Genomic DNA, 16,427 nt, shown 5'->3' with positions numbered 1-16,427 from the left:
TCATATTTGAAAGCCCATAATTGTGTTGATAGGGAAATGATACCTTAAATTTCTGGTTCTGGACAGTTAAACCTTTGCCTTGGCTTTGTGATGTCCAGCAATATTGATACCCCCTGCCTTCAACTATTTGGGTATGACTTATAGACAGGTTAGAATATGCATGTTCCTCCTTTTACTTGACCCTTCTTAGTTACACAGGTGTAGGGTGGAGCTGGGGGTACAGAGGGAAGTTTGGAGAGTGATGTCTTCATCATTGTTTTGTGTATGGTGTAGTGATTATGTGCCTATGTGTGCTTGTCTGCTTTGGGTCCCCTTGTCGATATCCCATATCTTGGGCGCCCGGTGTTTTTGTACAGAGATTGGTCCTAATGAACATGCCGGTAACGGAGGATATGACGGTACATTTCACATCTACGCTAATGGCTTTAATCCGGACGGCACTGGATGTAAAAATAGCTAAAGGTAAGAAGTTTAAATAAAAGGGGAATTTTAGAATTATTTTAATCCTGAAAAACGTAGCATGTTGTCATGGATATACACAGGTTTACATGAGAGCTGTAGACACAAAATGGTTGAATATTTTTAATCAACACTATTTTAATGTTGCATCATTTTTTTATTGTAGCTGCGCCACTTGGGTGCATTTTTTGTAAACTTTTATTTAAAGTAGATTATTAGAGAATTAAATAAAGTGAATCGATGTTTGAGCTAAATAACTGTATTATTTTAGATACAAAGTTTGTTAAGGAAATGCTGCTTACATAGACAGCCTCTTAAAGGAGAACTATAGACTGTGAGTGCCCACCAATATGCCCAGTTTTAAGTTCACGTCTAAAGCTAGGGCTGTAAGAAGAATTTGGTCACACGACATCAGGTCTCAGACAAATGGAGTGACCAAAATACTTTTGCACATTGTCTCTTCAGGGAGAAAGAGGATTGGAACTGTAGGGCCATCTATTGGAAGTAGCAATCCAAAAAGTCAATATCGGCACTTTAAAGAGCCTTGATACATGACTTGGGATAAAAGCCAAACCAAGAATCTCAATTTGCAGATACATGATTCGGGATGTTGCCCCTCCTCAGTACAAAGCATGAGATCTGATTTGGCTGTATAAGAGATATTTGACTGAACTTTAAGGGGTACCATTTCTTCTTATGGAATGTGACATTACTGACAAGAGTAAGGAGGCTTATAGGCCATTCAATGCTCCTCTGGGAAATTAAATATTCAAATTGTCTCTTTAGGGAGGAAATGGACAGTTTTCCTCCTTGAAGACACAGTTTCCATATTTAATTTCCCAGAGGAGCATTTCATGGCTATGAGCCTCTAGGGTGTGTTCCTCTCCATAAGGAGAAACGTTGCCCTTTAGACCCAAAATATTTGGACAATTTGACTGCAACTTTTTGTCACATGACTATTTTAGAGATGCAATGTAACTGTAAAAAACAACCAAATTTCAGCCAGTTCACAAGTACAGTAGTCCGCAGTTGCTCCCAACATACAATATGCTCTAGGATGGTAAAATTGTACACAATTTGCAACCTGTGACTGGCTGGATAGGATTCTTCGGTGACGAGTTGTGTCATGTTCCCACAAAGCAATTATTAGATGTAATGTCACAATGAAACATTGCGATCCAGTCCTAGCCTATGGTCACATTAGTTTGATGGACTTCATTTACTTAAAAAATCTGCTGTTAATGTTGGTATTCATTGTCGATTTCTTTCGCTCATGTTCTTCCAGGTGGAGCTGATAGACAACAACTGGACTCAGAGTTGCAGCAGGAAATACTGGCAATCTGGCCAAATCTATCTCAAAAGATGTTGGATCTGCTTGTACCCATGCCAAGATGTGAGAGTTTTAACTTTTATTTAACATGATATTGCATTTTATTTATTTATTTTACTCATTTATATAGCGCCATTAATTCCACAGCGCTTTACAGACATTATCAACGCTTTCCCCGATGGGGCTCACAATCTAAATTCCCTTTCATGTCTTTGGAGTGTGGAAGGAAACCGGAGAACCCGGAAGAAACCCATGCAAACACGGGGAGAACATACAAACTCCTTGCAGATGTTGTCCTTGGTGGGATTTGAACACAGGACCCCAGCACTGCAAGGTTGCAGTGCTAACCACTGAGCCACCATGCCGCCCATGTAATCAATATCACCTAAAGAACTTAAAAGGGTTGTCAAGAACTTACATATTTATGACCTATTCACAGAATAATTTTCAAGACGAGATCAATGGAGTATGACACCTGGCATCCCCTCCGATCAGCTAATATCTGTTCCAGCATCAGCAGGATGAAAGTAATGTCCCGGGCGAACACCGCAGCTCCAGACAATGTATAATGGTCAATGCCAAGTACTGGAATTTATATAATGGGAGATGAACTGCAATAGTCAGCAATGACCACTAAACAATGTAAGGATCAGTGTTGTTTCCCTCCCTACATTGCTTACATACAGTCAATGCCGAAGGAGAAACTAGCTGATCTTTCGGGGTGCCGAGTGTCAGACCACAGCTGATCTAATGTGTAAGTCCCGGACATCCCTTTTAACACATTAAGTCCTTACACTTAGTAGCATAGCCATAGAGGAGACAAAGATTGTGTTTGATATGATGGTCTGATGTGTCTAGGCTTGTCTTCGGGCCAAAGATCCTAAAAGTTGGGTTTTTGCCATCTTTTAAGTAAGACGTGTTTTTGAAGCCTAGTCCAGGTCCAGATTTTACTATTTGGAATAACCAGTGGAAGGACCAGTCATGCATTGGTTTCCATGCACTTACATTTCTAATAATGTGGCAAGAAAATGAAATAAGGGGGATCAAATTGGAACATAACTGATTAAAGGGTTTCCAAAATGTCTAAAGTAATAAAACTTCAGACTAATATATGTATTTTTGGCTAAAGATATTTGAAATGCTTATGTGGTTTAGGCATTTTTACATTACTTTAAAAAAAAGTGTGAATAAGTAGTCAGCTAAAGGAAAGTTCTACTTTGCTGGACAACATGAGCTTTTATCATCTAAATTTCGTGTTTCTTACCATTTCATTGACCATTCATCCTGCTTCCCTGGCTATCCTTGCACGAAAATGAAATGGAAGCCAATACTTAAACCAGAACAGCTTCCAAAAAAACATACTTTACAACTCTCCTGGAAAGAGGGAGGCGTCATAAACTCATAGGAGAGACAGCAAAACTTCTGAAGACAGCAAACGTCAATCAAAACCTCCCAAAAAGCAATGTTTCTGGAAGGTCTCTTGAGTGTGATGCCACAGTTAAAGCCCCGGTATCCAATCAATATTCAATATTCAATATTATAATTATTATTTATTTATTTATTTATATAGCACCATTGATTCCATGGTGCTGTACATGAGAAGGGGTTACATACAAAGTACAGATATCACTTACAGTAAACTAACAATCACAGACTGATACAGAGGGGAGAGGACCCTGCCCTTGAGGGCTTACATTCTACAGGATGGAGGGGAAGGAGACAGTAGGTTGGGGGGTTGCATCAGCTCCAGTGACGGTTAGGCGGTAGCTCCAGTAGTGGTGAGGAGACAGCAGGGATCATTGCAGGCTGTAAGCTTTCCTGAAGAGATGGGTTTTCAGGTTCCATCTGAAGGATCTGAGTGTGGTTGATAGTCGGACGTGTTGGGGCAAAGAATTCCAGAGGATGAGGGCTATTCGGGAGAAGTCTTGGAGGCGGTTGGGTGAGGAGCGAATAAGTGTGGAGGAGAGAAGGAGGTCTTGAGAGGACTGGAGATTACGTGAGGGAAGGTATCGGGAGATTAGTTCAGAGACATATGGGGGAGACAGGTTATAGATGGCCTTGTAGGTCAGTATTAGTAATTTGAATTGGATACGCTGAGGGAATGGGAGCCAGTGAAGAGATTTGCAGAGGGGAGAAGCAGAGGAGTAGCAAGGAGAGAGATGAATAAGTCGGGCGGCAGAGTTAAGGATGGACTGGAGAGGTGCGAGAGTGTTAGCAGGGAGGCCACAGAAAAGGATGTTGCAATAGTCAAGGCGGGAGATGATGAGGGCATGTACAAGCATTTTAGTAGAATGAGGGTTGAGGAAGGGATGGATTCTGGAAATATTTTTGAGCTGGAGGTGATATGAGGTGGAGAGAGCTTGGATGTGCGGTTTGAAGGACAGGGACCATTGGGTATGAAGGGGGTGTAGAGAGACATGGCCAGTAAAAGAAAGAGTGGCTATAGAACAAATTAAAATTTCTCTTAGTTGGAAAGTAACCAACCCTTAGATGCACAAGAAAGTGCTGTGGTAATAGATAGGGCATTAACAAAAACCTAGAGACCCCAATAAGGAGTAAGTGAAAAAACGCTCCTACTCATCCTAACCATAAAGGTGATGAACATATATTTGACATTACAGTAAAATTCTCTTCATTGTTGATGAAAATGGAATGGTAAGCTTTATCAGCTTCCCCACCTATGTCTAATTCTATGCGCTGTGATTTGAAGCACAGCATGTTATAATTCAGTGTGAAATTAGTCCAGGCTCTCTGCACCTTCACTTGTTTGCCCGCTGTGTCAGACTGACAGCAAGCTATGTAAAATCACTTAAGGAGCATAGAACCTGATAAGTTTGCTGTTCGTGCCAGAATGTCGCTTTTGTAATAAGTCATTAAAATAACAATTCAAAAAGGAATCTAATTTATGTAGAACCCAGCTTTGAATAGGAAATAAAGTATCAATTTGTGAACAAAAGACATTGAGCTTTTGGTGGAACAAGCCAAGGATCTGATAGGACTGATGTCCCAATTTACCTAATTATTTTAAGTTTAAGATTTTAAAGGAGCAGTTACTCTTTAAAGGAAATCTGTCAGCAGGTGTTTGCTATGTAATCTATGAACAGCATGAGGTAGGGGCTGAGACACTAATTTCAGCAATGTATCACTTATTAGGTTGGGTGCTGTTGTTTCAATAAAATTAGTGTTTTATCAACAGGAGATTATCCCTACATGACTACAGTTATGTATTGTTACATGTGTACAGGATCAGAACCAATAATTGAACAAGAATACATCACCATAACCACCAACAGTACAGAAATACATCAGTCGAGCTCCCAGCAGTACATACACAGCATCACAACCCTCATCAGTACAGAAATACATCATCAGAACCACCAGCAGTACAGAAACACACTACTAGAGTCACCATCAGTACAGAAATACATTACCAGAACCACTAGCAGTGCATAAGTATATCATTAGGACCACCATTAGCACATGAATACATCATTAGGACCACAATTCATACATGAATTCAGTATCAGAACCATCATCAGTACAGAAATACATCACCAGAACCACCATCAGTACAGAAATACATCACCAGAACCAACATAAGTACAAAAATACATCACCAGAATCACTATCATTAAATTAATAAATCAGCTGAACCATGTTCAGTACATGACTACATTGCCAGAACCACCATCAGTTCATGACACATTAATTGTCATGTCAGGTCAGACCCATATAAATTTGTATCACATGAACCTACAACTCCCAGCTTGACCTTAACAATGGCAAGGAGATGATGGCAGTTGTTGTTATTAATCATCATCAGATTACAGACCATACAGGAACCACAGTACTAATGAAAATTAGTCAGTATCACAAATAAACATATGCATCCAGGAACCTTATGAATGATGTAGTCGCTGGTTTGAATCATTCTTCTTTCTTTTCTTCATCTTGTCCAGATGTCATAATGACTTTTCACATCCACAACTTATATCTGCAGACTTCCATCTTCTCTGACCTTCTGCAGCACATCCCCACTCAATGCCCTTAAAAATAGCAGTATGATTATAATGCTCCTGAATCAAAATATCTGCCCTATGCTATGTACCTGAATATAATACTGCCTCTCACTGACGCGCTCCCGGATGAAGCAACCTTGCAAAACGGCGCTCGTCGGGCGAGGGGTTCCAAAGCAGCAGCAGCCGGCCTTTTCCCGCACTGTCCCACAGAACCAGTCTCTAAGCATTTATTTAACCTCACAAACACTCTGGATATTGTATATACCTGCCCTAGATTGAATCCTGTTGGTGTATGCGAGGAAATCTGCATCCATAGCACAACAAATAAGCAATTACAATTAGCTTTTCTATATTCTCTGGGCCTTTGTTCCTTTCCTTCTTCTTCTATGGGCAGCTATCTAATACTGCATTTTGTAAAGCAACTTTTTAGTGCCTGCTAAGTCCTCTTTTATGTCCCTTTTTGAATATAAGGATTAAACACTTGCTCATTTTTTCGGTGTTTGGTGCTCCTATTATCCTCTACTGTGTACTTTATTATTACCTGCTGCTGCTCTCTTTGCCCACCATTTGGAGGCCCTTTTCTTGCCAGGTCTTTTTAACCTGTTTTTACACTGTTGTTATTTAATAAAGATAATCTTTTATTTTCCTGTTGTCTCTTATCATTTCTTATCTATATGGCACCATACCATAATAGATCATGTTAATTATATTATGTTGAAGCATCTTTAGCCTCTATAATTCAGGACTATGGGAATAATTATTGCTGTTGATGAACCTGGAATTTCCTGAAACAACAGAAAGTTTGAGTTTAGAATAGCCCCGATGGTCAGCGTGAAAATGGCAAAATTTCATTTTTTTTTATACAGATTGTGATATTAACAATAAAAATAAAATGCTAAAAAATATAAAAAATACAAACTTCATTTCAATAATAGGATGAGGGTATGAATAAATAGCTTATGTATAATGTGCCTTCAATTGCAATTTATTTTTGAGGACTTGTATGAACCGTCTACAACTTGTACAACGTAACCTACTACGCATCCAATCCTGTTACCAACACAATTGCTATGAATTTGCATCTGTCAGTGACAACTTTTCAACTATTTTCCTCCCAGCTACTGACCTGACTGTGGGCAAGATTTATGCTGCTATGATGATCATGGACTATTATAAGCAGAGTAAAGCGAAGAAACAGAGACAACAGCTGGAGGAACAGGTGAGACATATGACAAGAGCGCAAGGCCCTCTGGAAGACCCGCAAGTCTTCTGCATGGGAGCCGGAATAAAAAAATGTGTGCGGAGACTTGATAAAATGATGTATGTTCATCGAAAATGTGAAAAATTAAATTATTGTAGTTACGATGGTGTCTTCTTTAAATTTCAATATGTTTAACTTAAAAGACTACACTATTAGTTGAACGCCAAAGGGACATGGTGTCCTGTTAAGCACGAAAAAGTGTCCTGTTAGGCATGAAAAGGTTTGGAACATATTGGGGCAATTGAGGCTCCAAAATATTTAAGTTTAGCAGAAAGATATACCAATTAGGTTCAGCTTCTCTATTGATCGTGAGCACACAGCCTAAGTCAAAGATGTGTCCACCCTAATCCTTGATTGAATTGAATTAAGTTCTACAACTTATCTTGATGTCAGTTCAGTGCAAAGTTGTGCCATCTGGTAAGGTCAATGCAGAACAGCAAGATGGTCATCTCCATAAGAAAGAGTGTTTTGCACGTGCACCAATACCAGGGCAATCAGTGCACGTGCAGAATCTCAGGTGATAAAGCGCTGGCCTACATAAGTGAAGCCAGTGGAGGAGCCAGGAGCTGGACAGCTAGATTGACTAAGGTAAGGTGTTCTCAACCTTCTACGATGCACCAAACACCTAATTTGAAGATCGTTTTCTTGAAAAGTAGCCCACAGATTTTAGATCTGCAGGTATTCTTCTTCTTCTCGGGTCAAATTGCCTATATAGAGATGTGATAACTTCCCAATGTAATTTTACCCTGACAGACCTCTCTAAGGCTGGGTTCACATTGCGTCTCGGCAGTCCGTTAGACGGACTGCATTACACCGCGGCATAACACGGTGTAACGCAGTCCGTTAACACTGCCATTGCCCTCCTTTTTCGGGCGCATCGCGACACATGCTGTAAAGCAGCACGCGTTCGCGATGTGCCGTCATTCAGTGACGGAGCCTCGGACGCGGGCTGCAGCGTCTGAGGCTCCATCACCACTAGCGCAGATGGAGCATCTGCGCTAGTGGTATAGCATAACGCATATCGTGTTATAATATAGCGTTAACGCAGCCCGTCAACGCTATGCGTTGAACGGGCTGTGTTAACGCAATGTGAACCTGGCGTTAACTACTTCCAGACCATCCATAGACTTACTATCTGGGCATTCTGTATATTGCATTACTTTGACCTTCTAAAATGTCATTGCAGAGTAAGAAGATGCACGATATTGTGCAGCTGCAGGGAGCAGGATATTCCGATAGAGAAGGCAGGGATGCTTTATAAACAACTCTGCCTTACTGATCACTTTATATACAGCACTGAACAAGCATTGTATATACTGTATAGGAAGTGCTAACACTGTATCCTCCTCCAGAGCCAGCAATCATCTGCCTAAAAAGATTTATACCCTAAGGGAGTTTTCCAGCCATTAGAACATGTTAAAAAGTGAGCATAGAGTGTTTGTCACCACTGCGGTCTTTCTGGACCAAAAGGGAACTTTGGAGTCCAGTAGGGGGACACAGGCAATTTTGGAACATTATTTAATTTAATATTTTAAAGAGTTCTGAAAGGTTGTTTTTCTTAGTTTTTTTATTGTTTGGAGACCCTTCTTATTTGAGACAACTGCTGTCTAATGATAATATAGTTGAAAATAAATTGTTGTTTTGTAACAGGCGCTTAGTTATGGATTTGAGGCACCTTTATTAAGCAACATCATTTTCTTTTGAAATGAAGCATTATTTTCGGAATATGAATAAATCTGCATTGTTAGCTTTGTTGCCCTCTCTATCAGGTCTCGATGGATTACCCTTAGGCCTCTTTCACACATCAGTTTTTTGCCGTCAGGCGCGATCCGGCTTTTTTTTGTAAAACCGGATCCAGCGAAATGCAATGCCGGATCCAGTTTTTCCCCATTGACTTGCATTAGCGCCGGATCGCGCCGGATGGCATTGCATTTCATCCGTTTTTTGCCGGATCCGGCTACTTGTCTCATTCCGGCATCTGGAAAAAACAGCTACTGTAACGTTTTTTGTCTCCGGCGAAAAAAGCCGGAAGCGCCGGATCCGACGCTTCCGGCTTTTTGCCACAATGAAAGTCTATGGGCGCCGGAATGCGCCGGATCCAGAAAAAGACGGATCCAGCCACCGGATCCGTTTTTTTAAGTCTGCGCATGCTCAGATCCAATTTGTCAGCCCCCAGGAAACAGATATAACCTGCTAGACGGATCCAGCAGAAAAACGGATCCGTTTCTACAGTTCTCCAAAATTTATGCCGGATCCGTTTTTTCTAAAAATAGCCGGATCCTGCCTGATGGCAAAAAACTGATGTGTGAAAGTAGCCTTACTGTAACTAACCTGGATATTGAATTTTCCAAACAGAAAAATGCTCCAATGTTTCAGAGAATGGAAGCGTCATCCTTACCCGAGGAAATATTATCCAATGCCAAAGCCTTGCCGTACCTCCAGCAGGACACTCTGTCAGGCCTGTGAGTCCGCCTCATAACAGTACATCATATAGGAATAATAGACGTGACTATGGAGGATGATTTTTTTTTTTTATACACTGCACTTGTCTTTCAGTGATGCCTTCCCGTCACTCAGTCCATTGTCCCCTGAAGAAATTTTCCAGCCACCCTGTCTGGACAGGGACGATGAAGACTTTGAAGAGCAGCTGTCTCTGGTAAACTTAGCTTTTAGAGGAGCTGGCCCATTAACTTCGCATTGTCAGTCGGTGCATTAATGTGACACATTTCAGGAGCCGCTGGTTACGGCGCAGTGAGGACACTGTGTACTTAGTAATCTTTATGCACAGTCACAGAGCAAATTTTAATCCACGTAGGTAGTGATCATTTAATAATATATCTGTATAGGAGATAAACTTCTGTCTTTTTATCTATAGTTCCATATTCCCTGGAGAGATACAGGAGCTGATTCATCAGTTTGCATGAGAATAAAACTTCTTCAGGCCAAATTTTTGAAAAGAGAAGTGACGTGTCCAAGCATGACCGACAGACTCATCATAATTGCGAATTGGATGACATTTCTTACACTAGTGCCCCGCAACTGAAAGATGCATCAAATTAATTTCCCGCCCCAAGTTAAAACTGTGCTTGGTGCACATACTAGTTAAGGATCTGTCCAAATTCTCACACTATGTAATCTACCATCCAGGGGGCATTATTCTTAATTAGCATTCTGCTAGTACTAAAGGGGCAGAAACTTCCTTCCCCTCACTTCCCATTACTCCTGCCATTATCCAATCGCTTACTTGCCACAAATTGAATGCCTGCCTCTCTGTTATGTCTGTATCTTGTATGACAGTCAATAGCTCAAGTGACATCGTGGTCTTACGCCCTCATTTTCCCAACAAGTTAAAACTGTGCTTGATGCACAGGAACTGTCCCAATTCTCATACTTCATAATTTGTATTCTGCCAGTACTAGAGGTGCTGTAACTTCCCTTCCCTCACTTTCTGTTACTTCTGCTATTATCCAATGGCGAGTTTGCCACAAACAAATAAATGCCCAACAAAGACTCATCCCCACTTCTTATGGGAATGTGTGTTTCATATTGAATTAATGGTATCAGTAAGCTCCTCTCATCCTCCTCGTGGCAGCTGAAGACAGCTTCTAACTGTATTCCATGTCTTTTGAAATAGAAACCAGTAATTTGGTACTATATATAAAAAAAAGCAGATAGGTCTCTGCGCTTAAAAACAATATAGTGTAGTGTTGTTAGATGTAGGGATTGATCATGTAGTTGGGGGTTGGGAATATTCTTTTCTTTGTCCATGAATGAGACGTAGATAATCAAGTGTTCCTTCCTCACAGCACTTTCACCCCTCCACTCCTGCCAAGCAATGATGGTCAATAATTGTTGTATAACCACCATTTCAATTTAGGGTACAAACTTGGAGATAAAAGTGGATGCGAACCCGCGCTGCCGAGGATCCAATATACGATAAGAGACCAGATGCGGTATGGATGCGGTTTTATTTGTCAATGCGCGTCGAGGTAATCATGTTCATTATGATTTGTCCTGATGAAGAGGTATGATTGCCTCGAAACGTGTTGACAAATAAAACGGCATCCATACAGCATCTGGTCTCTTATCGTATATTGAATCCTCGGCAGCGCGGGTTTACATTCACTCTCACCTCCAAGTTTGTAACCTATCTTTTTGGTGGATCTGCAGCAGCCGTGTTTCATACAAGTTTACAATGGGGTTCTGACGTTCACAAACCCCTCAGGTCAGCAAATCCCATTTTACTCTTTCCCTTTTAATCCGGATAAGACCCTATTGCTCTTATTGTCACTCCAGTTTATATCTATACACCCACCATTTCAATTTGTAATAGATCCAATGCATCTAAAACAGAATATAAAGCAACTGATTGATGAAAAATGAATTATAAAGAGACGCTGGGGATGCCGGTATGCTAATTCATGCTGCCAGAAACAAGTGCAGCGTGAATCAGAGATTTCAACATAGTTGGCTGGGAACAAGGTGACTAGTCAAAGAGCTATGGCCCTGTTTGATTTTCTCTCCTTTTTCCTTGACTGACAAGTCTTTCTCTTGTTATACACTCATACAGGGAGAGACCTAAGTGAACGGGCAGGGGGCGTCAGCAGGGATCTGCTCCTTGAACTATTCAGCTTGGCACCATCGCCTTGGGCATCATGTATCAGTTGACCGATTCCCTATAGATGTATAATTATCAGAATTTCTTTAGTAATGACAGGTTACAGGTATATTGTTTATATGTCAAGTGTCTCGTTTTGTATCTTGCATGAACAACATTTTAATTGTGTTTTGAGACAATGCCAAACTTGTCACATCGAAATCTCATGAGATGTGCCCGTCCAGCAATCTGCAGTATGTTAATGTGTTTGGTGCCAGATGTTTTGTCACTAGTATGTTATCACCTGGTACATAGATGCCATCCTGTCTGCAACAAGAATGGAAGTATCTTAAGTCTCTCAATGTGAAACATGTCGTCAGCTCATTGATTCTGCCTGGTCACTGCAGTGTACGGCATTGTCCACACCCTAGGGCAACAGCGCTAAAGTCTCATCACTGTTGCGGTGTCATCGCACTGTGTGTCTTCAAGTCTCGAGCATTTTGTTGAGTGCCTCCATGCACATGCAGAACGATTCTACCAACCGGGCAAAAAATACAGCAATCACATGGAAAGTCCCAATGTATTCTTTCACCCGTTTATTATGTTTTGTTTAAAATACTTCCTTATTAAAAATGGTACAAATTTTTTAGTACAAATTATCAATTGCACCAATTTTCCAATAATAAAGTATCCCACCTCTACCTAACCCATCCCCATGTCTCAATCTTAGGCAGGTGGGGAAATAATAACTAAAATAAGAAAAAAAGAATCCATCCCATACCTTCTGTTGACAAAGATTCCCCAGATCGACTCGCACAGCTACTATATCAGAGCGGGTGCTAAATCGGTAATCAATCAGACTAGTACCAGAGAGAAAAAGGGATTACCTATTGGCAAGCACACCTGTGATATCAAATGTGTATCATTATATTTAGTGCAAAACACCATATTTCAATAAAAAAAATTGAAAAAAAAAAATATCCCCACAATACAGAGAAGCCTGTAAGAAAAACCGATAGGATAAGGGTAAAAGTTTCCCTAGAGATCTCAGTAAAAGTAATAGAAAATCAGTTTGTTGTACTTAGCATATCCCTAATTTTCCAATTTTCTACATTTGCTTACTTTGGGAGCCCAATTATTTATTATTGATATACTGTCGGCTATATCAATCTATTACATATAATCAATAAATGCAATCACAGTTTTCACTCATATTGAACTGGATTTGTCAGCAGATTTCACAATACAAGCTGTATACATTATTTAATATATCTTAGACCTGATGAGGCCATTGTACTTACGTTGAAAACTCATGTCAAAATAGCTGAATAATCCTTTTTGAAAATGCATCTGGCCAACGTTAACATTCCCTGCAAAGAGGTGAAATTATTCATACTGATTGAAAGTAGGTTACAGCTAGTGTTGAGCATTCCGATACCGCAAGTATCGGGTATCGGCCGATACTTGCTGTATCGGAATTCCGATACCGACTTCCGATATTTTTTCAATATCGGAATTCGGCATCGGAATTGGAAGTTCAAAGTTGATTGACAGACTGACGTCATCATGATGCGCGGTGTGTGCGCATCATGATGCGCCGTCATTTCGGGCCTTCCGGGGGTCTCTGCTGGCCTGCCGGGGGGCTGTGCCGGCCTGCCGGGGGGGCTGTGTGGACTGCCCGGGGTCTGTACCGGCCTGCCGGTGGTCTGTGCACCCTGTGGGGGGCTGTGCCGGCCTGCCGGGGGGCTGTGCTGATGTTCGGGGGTCTGTGCAAGCATCGTCCGATGGGACTACAAGTCCCATCGGGCGATGCCTGCTACCATGACAGTGATTGACACATTAGCCAATGATGGGACAGTAGTAGTCCCATCATCCGGCTAATGTGTTAAATGTTTAAAAAAAAAAAAAAAAAATACTACATACATACTACATGCATGCTACATACATACTACATGCTACATACATACTACATATATACTACATACATACTACATACATGCTACATACATACTGCATGCTACATACATACTACATACATACTACATGCATGCTACATACATACTACATGCATGCTACATACATACTACATGCATGCTACATACATACTACATGCTACATACATACCACATACATACTACATACATACATATATACTACATGCATGCTACATACATACTACATGCTACATACATACCACATACATACTACATACATGCTACATACTACATACATACTACATACATACTACATGCATGCTACATACATACTACATGCATGCTACATACATACTACATGCATGCTACATACATACTACATGCTACATACATACCACATACATACTACATACATACTACATACTACATACATACTACATATATACTACATGCATGCTACATACATACTACATGCTACATACATACCACATACATACTACATACATGCTACATACATACTACATATATACTACATGCATGCTACATACATACTACATATATACTACATGCATGCTACATACATACTGCATGCTACATGCATGCTACATACATACTACATACATACTACATGCTACATACATACCACATATATACTACATACATACAATACATTCATACAATACATACATAGACATACAGTACATATAACATAGAGTAACATACTTACCAATACTTGTCACATTGTTCCCCGAAGCCATTGTCTTTTCCGGAATAAATATTAACATAACAAACCACAAAAATACTCACCCATGATCCAAAGCAGTCCACGAGTGTGTCCCACGACGATCTTGGGTAGAGAACTGCAGCATCAGATGATGCTGCCGTTCTCTACGGGCTGCAGGAATCCAATGACGGAAGGTAGGTATCCTTCCGCACTGTATTCCTCCGCCACTTAAAAAAAAAAAAAGTCCCTAGTCTCACTTTATGCCATTGCTGCGTGGGAAATTCCCACACAGCAATGGCATAAAGTGAGACTAGGGACTTTTTTTTTTTTAAGTGGCGGAGGAATACAGTGCGGAAGGATACCTACCTTCCGTCATTGGATTCCTGCAGCCCGTAGAGAACGGCAGCATCAGCTGATGCTGCAGTTCTCTACCCAAGATCGTCGTGGGACACACTCGTGGACTGCTTTGGATCGTGGGTGAGTATTTTTGTGGTTTGTTATGTTAATATTTATTCCGGAAAAGACAATGGCTTCGGGGAACAATGTGACAAGTATTGGTAAGTATGTTACTCTATGTTATATGTACTGTATGTCTATGTATGTATTGTATGAATGTATTGTATGTATGTAGTATATATGTGGTATGTATGTAGCATGTAGTATGTATGTAGTATGTATGTAGCATGCATGTAGCATGCAGTATGTATGTAGCATGCATGTAGTATATATGTAGTATGTATGTAGCATGCATGTAGTATATATGTAGTATGTATGTAGCATGCATGTAGTATGTATGTGGTATGTATGTAGCATGTAGTATGTATGTAGCATGCATGTAGTATATATGTAGTATGTATGTAGTATATATGTAGTATGTATGTTGCATGTAGTATTTATGTAGTATGAATGTAGCATGTATGTAGTATGTAGTATGAATGTAGCATGTATGTAGTATGCATGTTGTATGTATGTAGCATGTAATTTTTTTTTTTTTTTTTTACATTCAACACATTAGCCGGATGATGGGACTACTACTGTCCCATCATTGGCTAATGTGTCAATCACTGTCATGGTAGCAGGCATCGCCCGATGGGACTTGTAGTCCCATCGGACGATGCCTGCACAGACCCCCGAAGCCTGCACAGACCACCGGCAGGCCGGCACAGCCCCCCGGAGCCTGCACAGACCACCGGCAGGCCGGCACAGCCCCCTGGAGCCTGCACAGCCCCCCGGCAGGCCGGCACAGCCCCCCGGCAGGCCGGCACAGCCCACCGGAGCCTGCACAGACCACCAGCAGGCCGGCACAGCCCCCCGGCAGGCCGGCACAGACCACCGGAGCCTGCACAGACCCCCTGGCAGGCCGGCACAGCCCCCCGAAAGGCCCGTACAGACCCCAGAGAGGCTGTACAAGGGCAGGAAAGGGTTTTTCTTATTCCGATACCGGAAGTCCCATAGACTTGAATGGGACTTCCGGTATCGGAATCGGCGATACCGATACTTTTTTTAAAGATCGGCCGATACCATCCGATACGATACTTTGAAGTATCGGACGGTATCGCTCAACTCTAGTTACAGCAATTGGGTGTGCTAACTGTTACGATCCAAAAATGACAAGGGCAAAGGAGTTGTGCCTATGCCATACACAACAGGGGTCAAATGTAATGCTCAGTTAAGTTTTTGCTGTATGTGCTGTGACATAGATCTGATCCCAGCACTTTAACCACTTAGATGCTGCTGTTAATAGTGAGAGCAGCATGTGAGGAGTTTGACAGAGGGAGATCGCTCCCTCTGTCAGCCCGTCACGTCATGCCTCTTGCTGCTGTGGCACAAAGGAAGCCTACATATAATGAAAAGTGGCAGAATTGCTGTTTTGGTTATATTCCTCCTTAGAGATAGCTCCTAGGGAGATATTAAAAGATTTTTAAGCTACATTTCTCCCCAAATAATACCACTTTTGTTTGTTTTTTGTTTTTTTTTAACCTTTAAAAAGGTGCTGAAATACGTTGGTTAATAAACAAAAAACCTTACTTTGATTGCCAAGGCTTCTTCATTCCCGCAGCTCAGCCTTCTTATTGTGAGACACCCATTCCTGGTAAGAGTAAA

General features: G+C 41.1%; 1 protein-coding gene across 1 annotated transcript in view; it reads left to right on the top strand.

The window, feature by feature from the left end:
- The window catches only part of CACNA1E (calcium voltage-gated channel subunit alpha1 E), an 817,054-nt gene that overhangs the window by 780,612 nt on the left and 20,015 nt on the right, over nucleotides 1-16,427 (top strand). The window contains exons 41-45 of the mRNA XM_073571345.1: nucleotides 357-462; nucleotides 1,745-1,852; nucleotides 6,927-7,027; nucleotides 9,425-9,531; nucleotides 9,626-9,725. Of these exons, the coding sequence (XP_073427446.1) occupies nucleotides 357-462; nucleotides 1,745-1,852; nucleotides 6,927-7,027; nucleotides 9,425-9,531; nucleotides 9,626-9,725 (522 nt within the window). The remainder of the gene's footprint in view (nucleotides 1-356; nucleotides 463-1,744; nucleotides 1,853-6,926; nucleotides 7,028-9,424; nucleotides 9,532-9,625; nucleotides 9,726-16,427) is intronic.

This window comes from Dendrobates tinctorius, unplaced genomic scaffold, assembly GCF_039654945.1.
Source record: "Dendrobates tinctorius isolate UK_male_01 unplaced genomic scaffold, ASM3965494v1 ptg000029l, whole genome shotgun sequence".
Classification (NCBI taxonomy): domain Eukaryota; kingdom Metazoa; phylum Chordata; class Amphibia; order Anura; family Dendrobatidae; genus Dendrobates; species Dendrobates tinctorius.
Note: the sequence above shows the minus strand (reverse complement) of the source record. Positions and strands in the feature narration are given on the sequence as shown.